This window comes from Diadema antillarum, unplaced genomic scaffold (genome assembly GCF_040938485.1).
Source record: "Diadema antillarum isolate AM-2024a unplaced genomic scaffold, OU_Dant_1.0 seq00000491_RagTag, whole genome shotgun sequence".
In the NCBI taxonomy this organism is placed as follows: Eukaryota; Metazoa; Echinodermata; class Echinoidea; order Diadematoida; family Diadematidae; genus Diadema; species Diadema antillarum.
The window spans coordinates 582,563-599,495 of record NW_027271452.1 but is presented as its reverse complement, the minus strand read 5'-3'; the positions used below and the strand labels follow the sequence as shown (position 1 = coordinate 599,495).

Sequence of the window (16,933 nt, the reverse complement as noted above, 5' to 3'; positions counted from 1 at the left end):
TTTTTGCTTGTTAGCTCTTGTTACCCAGAAGTGCCCCCCCCCCCCCCCCACTTTTGAAAATGCTCCGCCGGCCACAGTCAAACATCTGAAACTTACTATGAAAGGCGGAATTCCATATAAATATATATATATATATATATATATACAGTATAAATACATACATATATATATATATATATATATATAAATATACAGTATAAATACATACATATATATATATATATATATACAGTATATATATTCTCTACTGACCCATTCAAGCCACTATTATCTTTAAATTTCTAATTTCTGTGGCTCAATATATGTAAAAGGAATCATATTTACCATTTCAAATTTTAGCTGCCTGATCAGGCAACCAAAAGATATCTTTTCTGGAAGTTTGGTGGCCTGACATTAATTTATGGTGTCCCATGGGCCACTGCTAATAAACCCAGAACAAAATAGTATTTGACATCAGACAATCCTTCAAACCAGTGTCCTTTGTTATGTGTTCAACAGTAGCACAATAATAACATAGCCACAAATATCTTGAAAACTAAGTCAAGCTTTATCAAATTTACATGTTGGATTCATATGCCTCATGTATAATCATGTACAGATATGTATGCATGATTTCATATAAATACAGCACATTGTATACGAGAATGTGTGTACACCAGAAAAATGTGACTGAAAATACAACTGTACAAGTACAGATGAATATACACTGTACATGTATTGTATCTGGTAACATAACATTTGCTCCTGCTACAATTGCTCTGGTCTTATTTTCTCCAGGGATTTAGGGTTGCAATTGTGAAAAGGTTTTAGGTTTACGCTGTAGCTTGTGTTTGGAGTAGTATGTCAATATTTTTCTTGAGCGACTGTCGCAGGAGCAAGTGTCATGGAACCATTGTATCGGGGAGGTTGGATTGTATATTCCTCCCTGATTGTATATTCACAATGACATACAAAACAGGAAAAGTGAAAGACATACCATCACTTTTGATGATTTTATTTACAATATTTACAAGACTACTCAAACTTTGATTATATCATACAAAAGATATGAAAATTGATATCAATACAAGTCAAGCAAGCATTAGATTCTACCGAGTCTACATGAATCAACGTATCAACCAAACCCTTCATTTGATCTTGAGAAGTACGTGTACTTAGAAGTCATCCTTTCTGTTTTATCTTCTATATCTCCTACAGCTGCGTTGAAAAAGAATTAGAATAGAGGTGTCGTTATACAAATAAATTGATATCACAACATTGTCCACATGCACCTACATACTATCATGTATTAGACCTCAGGATCTTTAAAATTCTATGAACATGTACTTTGTCACATATCACCAGTCATGTCTATCAAGCATGGACCTGTTGCCCACATGTTTTCTTGTAATTGTATTGTGTTATCACGTCAGAATAACATTCCAAAGCAGCAATGCTACCATGATGGCATTTCAAAGTTTAACTTTGAATTTAACCATAAACATCCCACCTCCTTGAGATTTTGACCTATTACTAATCATGATTTCCCTGCCATACTGTGAACCAGCAAAGAGTAAGATGACTTTATCTTACACATTTCTTGAGTCCGCATATATCAAAAGCTACATGTACCTTTACTTATTAACCTGACTTTCATGACAGTTTGCCTCTCACTTGAATCAGACAAAATTGCTGCCACACTGCACTGATGAAGAGTTTGAAGAACGGACATCACATACAATTCTGGCACTATTGGAAAATAGCAAAATTTCAGAAATCAATGAAGGGTTTTCACCACCGATAACTATCATATTTCACCTAAAATCCTCAAAAGGAATCAATACTGACCTAGATGGTACCCATTTGCAATAAACCGCCATTGCAAAAATGCACTTTAATCATGGTAAAAATCATATCATGTCATATAATCCATCACTTTTAGTAAACTTGGAAAACATTGATATGAAAGCAATATCCAGCGGGATTCTGTAAGGTTTGTTTGGGTCCACAGCACTTGTAAAATATTCTAGTTCAAGTATACATCAAATTTACATAAATTAACAACACACACAACATGCAGTTTCAGCAATTCAAACATCATGAAATTAAAACCATATGTACGTAGTATGAAGACAATGTTTTACTAAGAAAGTAAATACATATTGTACTCACACCAGGGCAGCCAACATTCATCCATCAAAATCAGAAATCAAAATAAAAAATGATACAGTGACAATATGTGGGTATTTTAAGACGCTAAATTGACATGAACGGAAGATGAACCCATCAACTACTGAAGGCGAGCAGTCCCTACCATTTCCACCATTTACAAGTCCTCTCATATTTCATTGTATTTCTAGTAGTATCTGAGGATGGTTCAGATCATGAGGACATGAAAGATAGAAGCCAATACAATAAACATGATAATGCAAACAAGAGTGGAGTAGAAAAAAAAAATCCATATCATTTTGATGGTGACACTACCTGGGTAGTAGATGCAGAGAACTACTGCAGACTTTCAGTGAGAATACATGCATCCAATTTATGACAAGTGGACAAATTTGACAGTTGGGTCAACTTTTACTTGAGTTCTCCTCTTGCACTGAGTATTCTATTAGACTATCATGTACATGTGTGTGTGTGCCTGCTTGTTTGTATGTGTGTTATGTGCATCCGTATGTGTGTGTGTTTCTTAGCACTCAGGTAATGACTGCACTGGAGGGATATTATCATAAATGTTTCATCACAGAGGCTTGAGCAGTAAACACAACTGCACTTGTAAAGGAGTGGATGTCATAGGTATATGGACACATGATTGATCATTTCATCTGCACTCTTACAGATGCAGAAAACAAATATATGGACACCCTAAAAGGAGTTAAATAGGTGACAGGTATTGTGTCAATAACACTTGTCTAATACTCGGTTATTCCTATGTATAAACCCTAGTTCGCTTCTGAGGCTGCCGCAACGAGGTCCCATAGATAGTTTGCGATGAAGAATCTTGAATGCTGCTTGCTGTCCAGTGAGAATGGTCGCACATCCTTGGATGTACTCACATCTGATGATAAATTACAATGATTAAGGATGGTGTTCTGTTGGATAAAAATTCACCAATATTGTAAAAATATATCAAAATAACCGCTAGATTCAATAAGATTATGGTTTGATTGCATAATTCTTTGTTCCTCTCTTTGTGTCTTTGTGGCAAAAAAATATTTGAGGACTGGTTCCATACAAAAGCAACACTAATAAAATTAGACATTACAGACATTGGAAGTGGTTAAAGCCTGTGCCCTGTTTAGATGGATTATTTGATATTCCTTCCTCCGATTCCATCCTTCTTCTACTTTCTTTTACACACGCAAATCTTATCTAACCTATAGGTAAAGGTTTGCCAGAACTTGTTGGCAGTCCACAACACACTAAAAAAAGCTCAAGGATTAGCATTTGCATCTAAAAACTTGGGACTTAAGAAGTTTATTGTTGTTATGTTACGTTGGGGTGTGTGGTGTGGATGGTGATAGAAATAATGCATCTACCTCCTCTTTGCACAGAGGCTAGCAACAAACATACAAACACAATTTCATCTGTAATATGAAGAGACATTTAGACCATATTTATGATGAGCGTATGAATATTTGAAAGGATACAGCCCTTGACTTCATCTGGCTTGCAGTCATAGTCCCATTTCACTCCTGTAATGCAGCTGTAGAGACTCACATTATACCTGGATTTAATCAAACATGAAATGAAAGTGTGAAAGCATTATTTATTATCATTTTCTTTTTATAGTGGCTATTGAGAAGTCACATGTAGGTTTCACACACAACCACATACAGTGTGCATTAGTTTGCATACATAACATGTGTATGCTAGACACTAAAACCAAACTTATATGATTTGCAGTGGAGTATCCTATTGTAGATACATAATACACTTGTAGTTGTTATTTCTAAAGTGACCAGTATTAAGCTGAATGTAGAAATGGTTACAATAACAATTATTACCATTTTTTTCATTAAAGCACTGTATTGATCAGCTAAAAGAAAAGAACAGAAAACAAAAACAACTACCATACTATGATAACACAGAATATTATATTACCTTGTCTTTGGAAGAACCTGTGTGGTATCTTCTTTCACTGTCTCCCTCATGGAACTCAGTTCATTCTGCTTGCTTGCAACAGCATCCCGCTTCACCTTCAGCGCTGTGCAGGAACAACTGTTAAGGCTAGAATCTTTTTTTAACATTTCAAAATGTACTAGCTGTGCAACCTATATGTGCAACATCAAATGTTATATCACACTCCATATGTATCAGAAACTATGATCAAACTTTCTATAGGGGAAAAACAACCACAAAGAATACATGGCTTATTTGATGTAACAGTGTGATCACAAATACCTGTATTACTTACTCGTACTTATTTGTGAGATATATGCTTCGAATGGAACATCAAAATAAGGGAAACAAATGAAAGTTATTGGCTGGCAGGAGCAACACAGTGCACTCCCATCATAACGAAATGCTCGGGACCGGCAGTTTTCTTTCGTTGTAACGAAATTTCGTTATAACCGAACAAATACAATATATAACGAAAACAAGGAAGCCACGCATATATGATATTCTGTTTGTTGAATACTCATCATACACTGGAAAGCTATGTGAACAATAAAACAAATAGTTAATCAATTTCAGATTTTTGTATTACAATAATGCAAGTTCCCCTTGGAAACTCTGCGTGACACACCAAGCGAACACACAGTGATGTGACGTGTTCGCCCATGCAGAGACGCTGTAAATGCCTTGTTCCGCTACGTATTTTCAAAAGCAATCCACATTTCGTTATAACGGAGCACATTTCTTTTGTTTTTCTTTGTCAGTGGTGCTCAGAAAAGACTTCGTTATAACAAAAATTTCACTATAACTGTGTTTGTTATAGGGGAATTTTGTACCATAGACTTTAATGGCGATGATTTTGGGACCAGAAGTTTTACTTCATTATAACGAAATTTCGTTATAACCGTGTTCGTTGTGATGGGAGTGCACTGTACTCAGATTACAGAACATCACACATCATGTACACTAAAGTTAATGTATTTTTACAGACTAGATGGCTAGAATCAAAGACTTCAGTAATCAAGGAATAAAAGGATATTCGCACTGCTGATTCGTGGCCTCAGTGTCTTGTAATGCTTTCTGATGCTGGTCCTGGAGTGCTGATATCTCCTCCCCAATGGCATCCCCTGATTTGTCCTCAGCTATTGTTGTTTGAATGTCGTCCTTCATCGAAGCATAAGCTGGCAAAAGGCAGTGAAGTTATTATTTGTGTAAGTGGAATATTTTGTTTTGTTTTTCTTCATGAGAATGACTCAAATATTATGCAAACCTTATGAACAGAAGCATCTACCCTTATAAGTCATTTCAACACATGGAAAAGTATTAGGCCTGCACATTTCATTTCTTCACATATGTACTGTACTAAGTTCAATTTGGAAGTTTTATTACACCATGTTAAATGAAAAGGTTTAAATACACGGCCAAAATAGCCATACAGCTGTAGGTATGAGTTTGATAGAACAAAAGTAAAATGCATGTACATCACATTGTTACAATTGTCTGGTGTATATTAAATACCCCTCTGCCTGCAGTGTATTGCACTTTGTTGTGTATTGTACCTTACAAGAAGTATTTTAATGTTTTCAATATAACTACTGTATAAGCTGTTATTTTTGTGAATTTCGCGAATCACAATCACAGTTGGACCACAAATTTAACAACACGCGAAAATGTCACCATATGCTAAGGTAGTTGTGCGCTTATGAAGGCCTTTGCGTCAATTTGCGAAAACAACATCTCACAAAAATGTCCATGAGTTCCTCATTTGCAAAAATAACAGCATACAGTATGTAAAATTTATGTTGAAATACAGTTTTTTCTTTTCTTTTTTCTTTTTTTTGTGGGGGGGGGGGGGGTTGATTGGGAGGGAAGGCAACTTGGCAAGTATACAGGGCAGTGTCGGTTATTAATCTATCTGTTCAAAATGAGGTTACATTACATGTAAGTTCTGTGATGCCCTGATATAAAATGACAGTTTGAACATCATTAAAAAATCTAATAGTAATCAAATATCACAATTTCACAGCACACATAACTCACTTGTTGAAAGACTTACCAGCAACAACATCTCTAGCATGTGACCTTTGAACCTGCTCCTGCCTGGCAGCCTCCTGAATGAGGTTAGTGAACTCTTGGAGACCGCTGACCTCTTCGGGATTGGTCAGGATGTGATGGATGTCACCCATGGAGGACTCCACCTGCCCTTGCAGGAGGGAGTCAATGATGCTCTCCAGAGATGCAACCATTTTGGAGACAAAGTATCTGACAATGAAATGATAATGATGCATTTTTTTTTTTGGTTAACGTTATTGTTCAGTAAAATTTAATCCCATATTCAAATTGAATCTAATGAATATGACTGAATTGAATACAGAACAGTCAAAAAGTATCACTGAAGTGAGATTAAAAGAAAAAAAAAAAGTGGCCACTCCCTCTGATCACACGCAGTTACAAGGTAGGTCAAACGTAAGCTGCCAATAATTCAACAATGGCAACACCATCCAAAATTTGACCACCTGCTACATGTAAAAACCTATTAGACAGAAAAATCTGTCTGTCTGGAGGAGTCTTTTATTATTTTTTTACTTTATCAGCTCTTCTGTATAGGATTAGGAAGGGATTCCGTGAAGCCAGATGCAGTCTCCACGGAACATATCCCCAACGACCTGATACAGAATAATCTTTCGGTCAAGAAACCTATGTCACATGTTTTTGCCCACGGTCGAACCTTGGCGCGGGTACATGGGTGCATATACTGTAACTTTATCCATTGCTGGCATTGGTCATCGCAAAACAAAAACTTAGGGCTTAAGACAGTGAAAGTAACATAACTGTTGGTGTCTAGGCCTATCGACACCCAAGCAAGTTCCAGGCTGTGTTAGAACTAGGCCTAATGGCCAATAGGTACCTACTCTATGATTATTGAAAGTCAAAGTCAAAGACAGCAAGAATAGAGCCCGTCTACATCATGTACATAGACTCTACTTACTCTCTCCAACTAGAGTTCTAAAGACATTAATTAAAATTTAGGCAAACATTCTGACTATGTGTAATTGCAATGTGGCAATGTCAAACATAAAAAAAAGACTTCTTGACGGGATTGGGGGTGAGTATGATTGAGGGTACCACCTATCGTCACCAAGGATTTGCAGCTTGTTTATTTCAAAAGTATAAAACAAATTTGCCTATGTTTTGCCCAAAATATGCCATAAATACTGCAAGTCTGCAGTTTTGAATCTTGGGACCATTCTGTTGATTCTCAATCTCCCTGACGTACCAGTAGACATCAGGGGTCGCACTTAACTTTTTTTTTAACTAGCCAGGCGGACTACTTAGAATCAATTTTGACACTGAAGCAATATTTTGGCTAGCCAGACGGACTAGTTACTTCAGAATTTTATGATTTTTAGCTAGTCCGACATGATTTTGGGTGGCCAATGGCCAGCGGACCATCGCCAATTTCGAACCCTGGTAGTGAATACTGCCATTTTAATGCATGTGATGCATTTTCTTTGCGCGGCTTAAAAGAGTACCTCAAAATCAGCATCCCCTCCTTCTGTGACAGTATGGGTAATACGAAAAGGTCTAGAGAAATCTACACATGAATTTTAGTTATGCGTCATATTTGCACTAAGCGAATGTGTAATTGAACCGTTAACCGTGTTTAACTTGTAACGCATAAGGAGTCTAGTTTCCTTAAATGTTTAGTTTGTTAGTTGGTTGTTTATGAGTTTGTTGTTTTTCGTCTCTTCATTTTTATTATTTTCATAGCTTATGGCACTTAATCCACAAGTACCTTTTTTGCTCTATATATACGCAAATAGCCATGATATGCAGGGTGCCAATGTCAAGGTACCCTGCCGATACGTGGTGTGGTAGGTATAGCCACATCTCACCACCATGCCCCATATCGCCATGGCGCATATAAATTTGTTGTTTGCACGCAAAGCAAGACAAAGGTGCACGGTAAGATAATACACAGAAAACATGCATTGGTTTGATTTGCTGTTACAAAACAAGGTGGAAACAGCCATCAAATTGCTATAATTTGTGATTTTCTGGAGTTTTCAATTTGGCATTTTAGCGAGTTTTCTTAATTTTTCACCTATTCTGTGCCATGGAATACATCAATGCAATGAATTAGACAATGACGATAGCTCCATGGGTGGAATCCAAAGGCAAAAATGGCAAAATAATGAGTGTGCAAGATCAGGATCTGAACCTGCGCCACGCAGTATTTTTAACATTCATGAGGCGAAAATCAGGTACCGTAGTTATGGGTAAACTCGGCCCCCAGCGCGTGCATTAAAGATAGTTGTAACGTGCGCACTGGGGGCCGAGTTTACCCGCTATGCCGAGTTTACCCATAACTACGGTAAATTTTGTTGTTTTTCCACATCAGAATCCCAATCAAAGTTTATTAATTAGGGGTGGCGATATCTGGCAGACCAAAAATGAGCGAGAGGAAACTGACTAATGACAGTAAATTTACACTGCACAGCGCACGATTGCATCTTTTTAATTTTGAGGACAGCACCGGAATTTGTAACGTTAGATTTTTCTCCTCAATATGAATGATTTATTGATTACATTTCTTGCTGATTTCCAGTCAGTTTTGATTGATATGACAATCACTGATTGAACATGTCGTTATGATATGGTGGCTACATGTGGCGTACCCATACCCTTCCTTACCATGCATGCATTGTAAATTTAGTCTACTATAAGTCGGTATGTTAGACAATAGGAACCTACATGGCCAAAAACCATACACAGTTCTTTACTGGTGGGACAACGCGTCAGGTTGTATGCTACTGTACAAGCAGGCAAGTCGATCTGCGATGAATACAAACGTTTGGAATTACCTTGAACTCAATTATACCGCAACGAAAATAATTTACATAGATGCTATGTGTGGTACGGTACCAAACTACAATTATTCAGTTAACAAAACGAAGCGGGGTCATTGATATAGAGACCTACCTGTTCGCAATTCGAAGGAGGTGTTATCGTCGCTCAGCAGCAGTATACTATAGTCGGACACTACATACCCATATACAACGTACTTATGTACATTATTTATACACATTACATGTTGAAGTTTTGCATTCGTATCTTGCCGCGGTACACCCAATTTCAGCGATAGCTGGCGCTAAAGGCTCTGTGTTACAGTAAGTCAGAGCAGAGCCTTAGAAGGCTCTGTGTTAGGTCACGGCCAAAGCGCTTTTCCCAAAGAGGATAATGGAGAGGAGAAAAATCTCTTTGGCTTTTCCCCAGCAGGAGAGGAGACAAATTTAATTTCTTTGGTCACGGCGCTGTGCTAGCCGAGCTGATCTCTACCTTAGCGCGGAATCTGGTGGAGGAGTATCAGTATCCCGTACGAGGAGCTGTATTAAATTTTTGTTCTGAATCGTGCACATGATTGCTGGAATATTTGGGAAATTATCAACAAACATAAGTCTCTGGAAAGGGATAGAGCCAGGAGTCAAGTGGGTGGGTACAAGGGGGGGGGGGGGGGGAGGGGAGGGATGACGTGGGAGGGGAAACATTGCCGGCCAAACTATTTTATTTGCCCCTACTATGGCCAACTAATTCATTCTCTGTAACTGATCAGAGAAGGCACGCATTTTTCTCATAGCATGAAAAGACATAGAGATACATTGTACTTCAGAACAGAGCCATTGTTCTTAGACTAGGCCTATGGAGTATCGTCACAATAGGCGAAATATGTATGGGAGGCTGCATATTGACTGTCTCAATGCAAAAGTGAACAAAAAAACTTGTTGTTTTCATTTATAAAATCTGTAATAATCTCCTACCTGATTTTCTGACTTGTAAAGTTAATACAAAAATATCTTATAAACGCAAACAAAGGGAAACTGACTATACTAGCAGGGAGTTGGGATTCCCACCTCCCTGATACTAGAAAAGACTAGCTATTAACGTTCTAGAAACCGACAAACTAATATATATATATATATATATATATATATATATATATATATATATATATATATATATATATATAATATATATATGATCAGACGTGTTTTCATGTCTGTTTCAGAAACGGGTTTGATTAAGATCTTTTGTCACACCATGGGCACTGATGAAGAGTGTGACCTTGCCTTTCAGTATTTGAGAGCTATGCTCCGTTTTTAAGATCTTCAAGATCTAGGATTTATTATTTTTTTACGGCGTTCTTCTTCTACTGATTCGTTAACTATATATATATATATATATATATATATATATATATATATATGTACATTATACAGGTATGTAGTAGAGTCTTTCTGCTAGCTTTCTGCTGACAAAACAACGTCAATGTTAAAAAAAAAGGTATAGACTCAATTTAACAAGATACTATATAGGCCTAAATGGCAAAAAAAAAAAAACAAACAAGAACAACAAAGCAAATCTATATACATGAAAGTTTTCAAGTAATTTCACGGTCAAAGTCAATCCTTTTCACGGAGCCGAAAAATCAGGTTTTAGTATACTGAGCTTGTTGTGGCATTGGAAATCATCAAAAACATTCACGTCTATATATACTGTTTTCAAACAGATATCTCCTCATCTTTATCACATGTATGACTAATTGTATGTTGGCCTGCGATATAAAGGTTTTCTCGGCGAATTTCGTGAAATCATCATTCATTTTCACTTTATGTGCATCCAGATTCGCAAGTTTAAAGCGGTGGAGTGACTTTGGTCAAACAATTTCACGTTGTTACTTTAACAAATTCGTTTTTTGATATATAGGCACCAAAATTAGTGGCACAAGTTTAAATGCGGATATGTAAGCATAGAATAACGTGTTTGGGCATGGATTTCCAAGTTTGTGCATTCAAATTAGCGCGATGGGCTCGATAAGCACTTAAAACACTTTTACTTTCTTTGCAATCGGTTTTTACAACATTGAGCGTTCAATATTTTGTATAATGCGCGTATAAGTAAGAGTGATTATTTCCAGCTAATCTTCTGAATGCAACTTTTACACCTAATCTTAAATGTCATCATCATGAGCAGCATTTGAAGAGTTTGTTCGCAAAAACCGATAAGTCCATTTTTGAAGATTTTGAGGTACGGTCTCTGTCAGAGTACAAATAATACCTTTTAAATGATGTATTGGTCACTGTATAAGAAACATTACAAGTACGGTCAAAAGAAGCAAACATTTTCTTATTATTTTCTATATTTTTCTTGACCTTTAATCGCAAATATCTCCATTTGGCAAATATGGACTTATCGGTTTTTGCGAACAAACTCTTCATTTGAAATTCCATATTTTTATTTTTATTTTGCTAAATTTCAGTACAAAATCTTCATTTCGTCATGTGATTTCATGGCTGTCTTTATCTCTAATTTACACCTTTATTTTCATTAAGATCATCATAATCCATTGTGTTTATAACCTTCATTTGACAACTTTATCTCAATCATGATCATCACACAGCTTTCTGAATTTATATCAAAGGACAAGTTCACCTTCACATATACATGTGGATTAAGTGAATGCAGCAATCATAGAACACATTAGTGAAAGTTTGGGGAAAATCGGACAATCCGTTCAAAAGTTATACATTTTTAGATTATCTGTGCAGTCACTGATGGCTGAGAAGACTATACTAATATACTAAAGTGTATGATGTCACATGCATACAACGATATAGGAAAATATAAAGAGAATTTCACGAAATTAAATTTGTGAGAAAAGTGCACATTTCCTCAACCTGTCAATGATGTATATGGTAGGGTATTATTATTCCCCCTGTCTTCTGAAAGAGGCAAGTCAAACGTTCTTCTATACGAGAAAAGTGAAGACATATTACATTTTCTTTTTGTTTTCTTTATATCGTTGTACACAGTCATGTGACATCACAAGCTATATATAATAGATTGTAGTCTTCTCATCCAGCAGTGACCGAGCAGAAACTTCAAAACGTCATTACTTTTTAACGGGTTGTCTAGTTTTCCTCAAACTCTCACTGATTTGTCTTCTACTAATATTGCTGCATTCACTCAGTCCACATATCTATATGAAGGTAAATTTGTCCTTTAAGTTTACATCCAACATTTTTAGCAAAAGAAAACAATGTGGATGTTCATAATATGAAGAGTTTTATCGCAAAACGAAGTATAATCTCTCTTGATAAGTCGAGTTATTTGCGATTAAAATACTGCTCAGACAAAGAAAATAATAGGAAAAAACGAGGTATTTATTTTGAATCATAATTTCAGGAATATAACTTGTAACCATAAGTGACGTATCACTGGAAAGGTTACTATTTTACTCTGTTACTTAAAATGTTTTCAGTTGGCGCAGCATGGCTCATTTTGCGATGAAGCTCTTCATATTTAAATGCTGATCATAATGATGTACAAACATACGAATTTGAATGCACATAAAATGGAAATAAATGATATTTTTACGAAATTGGCCGGGAAACATTTCGCTTGAAAAGCCAGCACACGTTGAGAATCTGAGAAGTCGAAGCACATAGGAGTGCAAGTACGACAGATGACTGTCATAACATGAGTAATATGAAAGATGAGAGCGTTCTCTTCTATGATGAATTATCTTAAAGACCTCGCACAAAATATTATCCTCGACGATTTACAGATTAGTTCTGTCCCTAGCCGATCAAAGGCTATAACCGGCACGACCATACCCATGAACAAAATGTTAAACATTATCCGTCATTCTCAATTGGCTAGAGGTATATAGTGGAGCGACAGGGGGATGGGGGGAGGGGATGGGAGAGTGTTCCCCCTCCCCCCTCCCTCCCTCCCCCCCCCCCCCCCCCCCCCCAGCGGCCATCCAAGGAGCTGTAGCATTTTTAAAGCTGGGAATCGTGCGACCTGGGCCCCATTTCATAAAAGATGTTATAGCAACTCGAATTGCTGGAATAACATCTTCCACTAGCAACAGCAAATCAGGAAGCTGGATTCTTGTTTTTACCATGACAATTGGCATTCCAGAAAGAGTTGTTATCATAATTATCAACTCTTTATGAAATGGGTCCCTGGTGCACATTAGATACCTTATCAATTTGATTATGAAGATCCAAACAATCTTAGTTTGTGTGTGTGTGGTTGGAAATATTGATAACATATATATATATATATATCAGGGCTCGACACTAACGGTGGCCCGGTGGCCCGGGGCCACCAAAAATGAAAGTCGGGCCACCAAATTTCAAAAAAGGGCAAATTTGGTGGCCCGCCTCGGGCCACCAAATTTTTTTGGAAAGTATGTCAATAAATTCGTAACTTTTTGCGCCGGAAATTAGCAGTTAAATTTGTTTAAAGGATGGATGAAAAGGACTGAATGAGTGCCTGAGAGTGAGTGTTGCAAGTTTGTTGAGTAGATATGTCCAACTTCTAATTCTTACTATCATAAAACTTAGATATTTGACTCATTAAAAAAAGAGGACTTTTAATGTTTTTTTATTGTGTTTTTTCGGGCCACCAAATTTTTCTCTCGGGCCACCACAAATTTGAAATTTAGGATTTTGGTGGCCCCATCGGGCCACCAAACAAAAAAGTTAGTGTCGAGCCATGTATATATATATATATATATATTTTTTTTTTTTTTTTGGGGGGGGGGGGGGTAAGGTGTAATGGGTTGGGGGATTGTTGCTGTTGTGTAGTTGTGACATTAACAATGACAATGGTTTTTATTTTCTTATGTCACCCAAAGTATGGGTACTGAAGAGAATTTGAACAAGCATCGCATACTGAACATATAAAATGAGTTATTAACGTCTGATGGATTATATATATACAGAAAATTGCATGTTATTTACATAATATACAGAGCAGCGCAAGATCCAAGAGAGAGAGAGAGAGAGAGAGAGAGAGAGAGAGAGAGAGAGGGAGAGAGGGAAAGAAAGACTCCCGAGAAGCGTGCCAGTGTCAAGTGTGAAACTTGGTTATAATAAAGGTAGGTATAGATGTAACGGCATTTAGTTCTAATACTAAATTAGTCTTAGTACGTAATAACGTATCATAAAACAATCACACTTTCCACCGATAAAATATGAATCACTTCCCGAACGCGGCAAATTTAATCGTCACCCCTCTTGAGCTTGGAGTTCGCCATCAATAAAGTGGCATCCGAGTGACCGGTCGAAACTGGTGACGAAAATTCGAATATTGCGTGGAAATCCAGTTCCCCGTCGCCAATTCTAGTGGGGAAATGAACCAGAAGTGGTGATCAGTTCTGATGTGCTATACTTATCAGAATTTCCATAATTCAGCACAAGAACTGATCACCAGTCGCTCGTAAGTCGTTCGTAACTTTACGAACAGCTTTATGAAACACCCCCCAGATGACATCTCAATGTCGACTGAAAACGGAAAATAAAATTAAGGATTTTGTCTGAAATTCTCTTTTCCGTGCTTCGTCATGATGAAATGTCGAAAAGAAATGACTCAGAAGCCCATTTCCTTCGCATTAAAAAAAACACAAAAAACAAAAAACATAGGCGACGGGGAACTGGATTTCCACGCAATAATATTCGATTTTCCGTCACCAGTGCCAGTGAGTCAAATCCGCACAAATTTCACACACATACCTATGGACAGTCACCCTCTGTCGTCTGCTACGAGAACGGCTGCCCGCCGCTTCAACTGAGGATTCTTGTACAGTTACATGCAGGTACAGTGTACTATCCGAATCTACATTTTGAAAACAACAACAACGACACGAGCGTTGTATGCCCACTAGCACTGTGTGTACAAAAACCAGGGGCGTCACCAGCTTTTTTTCAAGGGGGGTGCGTTTTGACACTAAATGTTTACGAGATTTTTTGGACAGACATTTGGAATATAGGAAGCTCTCAATCCCTAGACTTTTACTGTTTTTTGAGGGAAACCAAGCGGGGAAAGGGCACCGGCGTAGCTAGGATTTCATCTTGGGGGTGGGTGGGGGTGGGTGGGGGTGGGGTGGGGTTAGTATGCGAGGGAGCGAGCAAGGGTGCGGAAGTGCCGGAGGGGGTTGTACCCCCTATAAATGGATTATGGAATGACGGTGTGAAACGACAAATTACTGGCAGCGATATCAGGAGAATGGCATAACGACTACATGCGAGAGAGCGGAGCGAGCGAGCTTGAAAATGTTGACATTTTGCAGTCCGAAAACTGCCGTTTGTAGCCACATTTTTTTTGCTTTGAAAATTAAAGGGGGGGCGCACCGGGCGCAACTGCTGGCAATTACTGGCAGCAACATCAGGTGAATGGCATAATAATTAAATGCGAGCGAGCGAAGAGAGCGAGCTTGGAAATTTTGACATTTTACAGTCCAAAAACTGCCATTTGGAGCCATATTTTTTCGCTTTGGAAATAAAGGAGGGGTGGGGGTGCAACGGGCGCAACTGCCGGTAATTACTGGCAGCAACATCAGGAGAATTGCATAACAATTAAATGCGAGCGAGCGAGCGAGCTTGAAAATTTTGACATTTTACAGTCCAAAAACTGCCGTTTGTAGCCATATTTTTTTGCTTTGGAAATTAAGGGGGGCGCACTGAGCGCAACTGCTGGCAATTACTGGCAGCAACATCAGGTGAATGGCATAACAATTAAATGCGAGCGAGCGAAGAGAGCGAGCTTGAAAATTTTGACACTTTACAGTCCAAAAACTGCCATTTGGAGCCATATTTTTTCGCTTTGGAAATAAAGGAGGGGTGGGGGTGCAACGGGCGCAACTGCCGGTAATTACTGGCAGCAACATCAGGAGAATTGCACAACAATTAAATGCGAGCGAGCGAGCGAGCGAGCTTGAAAATTTTGACATTTTACAGTCCAAAAACTGCCGTTTGTAGCCATATTTTTTTTGTTTGGAAATTAAGGGGGGTGCACCGGGCGCAACTGCTGGCAATTACTAGCAGCAACATCAGGTGAATGGCATAATAATTAAATGCGAGCGAGCGAAGAGAGCGAGCTTGAAAATTTTGACATTTTACAGTCCCAAAACTGCCGTTTGTAGCCATATTTTTTTGCTTTGTAAATTAAGGTTGGGCGCATCGGGCGCAACTGCTGGCAATTACTGGCAGCAACATCAGGTGAATGGCATAACAATTAAATGCGAGCGAGCGAAGAGAGCGAGCTTGAAAATTTTGACATTTCACAGTCCAAAAACTGCCATTTGGAGCCATATTTTTTCGCTTTGGAAATAAAGGAGGGGGGGGGGGGGCTCACTGGGCGCAACTGCCAGCAATTACTGGCAGCAACATCAGGAGAATTGCGTAACAATTAAATGCGAGCGAGCGAGCGAGCGAGCTTGAAAATATTGACATTTTACAGTAAAAAAACAAACTGCCGTTTGTAGCTATGTTTCTTCGCTTTAGAATTTAAGATGGCGCATCGGGCGCAACTGCGGGCAAATACTGGCAGGCAATATCAGGAGAGCATAATGATTACATTCGAGCGAGCGGAACGAGCGAGCTTGAAAATTTTACATTTTACAGTCCAAAAACTGCCGTTCTTAGCCATATTTTTTCGCTTTGGAAATTAAGGGGGGAGGGGCACCGGGCGCAACTGCTGGCAATTACTGGCAGCAACATCAGGTGAATTGCATAACGATTAAATGCGAGCGAGCGAAGAGAGCGAGCTTGAAAATTTTACATTTTACAGTCCAAAAACTGCCGTTCTCAGCCATATTTTTTCGCTTTGGAAATTAAGGGGGGAGGGGCACCGGGCGCAACTGCTGGCAATTACTGGCAGCAACATCAGGTGAATTGCATAACGATTAAATGCGAGCGAGCGAAGAGAGCGAGCTTGAAAATTTTACATTTTACACTCACAAAACTGCCGTTCTTAGCCATAT

The 16,933-nt window shown here is 38.2% G+C and overlaps 1 protein-coding gene across 1 annotated transcript; it reads right to left on the bottom strand.

The window, feature by feature from the left end:
- Positions 1-2,906: 2,906 nt before the first annotated feature.
- LOC139733782 (uncharacterized) lies at positions 2,907-6,347 on the bottom strand. The gene is made up of 5 exons (XM_071644586.1): positions 6,158-6,347; positions 5,141-5,282; positions 4,087-4,191; positions 3,633-3,709; positions 2,907-3,040 (listed from the first exon to the last, which is right to left on the bottom strand). The coding sequence occupies exons 1-5, from the start codon at positions 6,345-6,347 to the stop codon at positions 2,925-2,927; spliced, it is 630 nt and encodes a 209-aa protein (XP_071500687.1). The 3' UTR covers positions 2,907-2,924.
- Between the last annotated feature and the right edge of the window lie 10,586 nt (positions 6,348-16,933).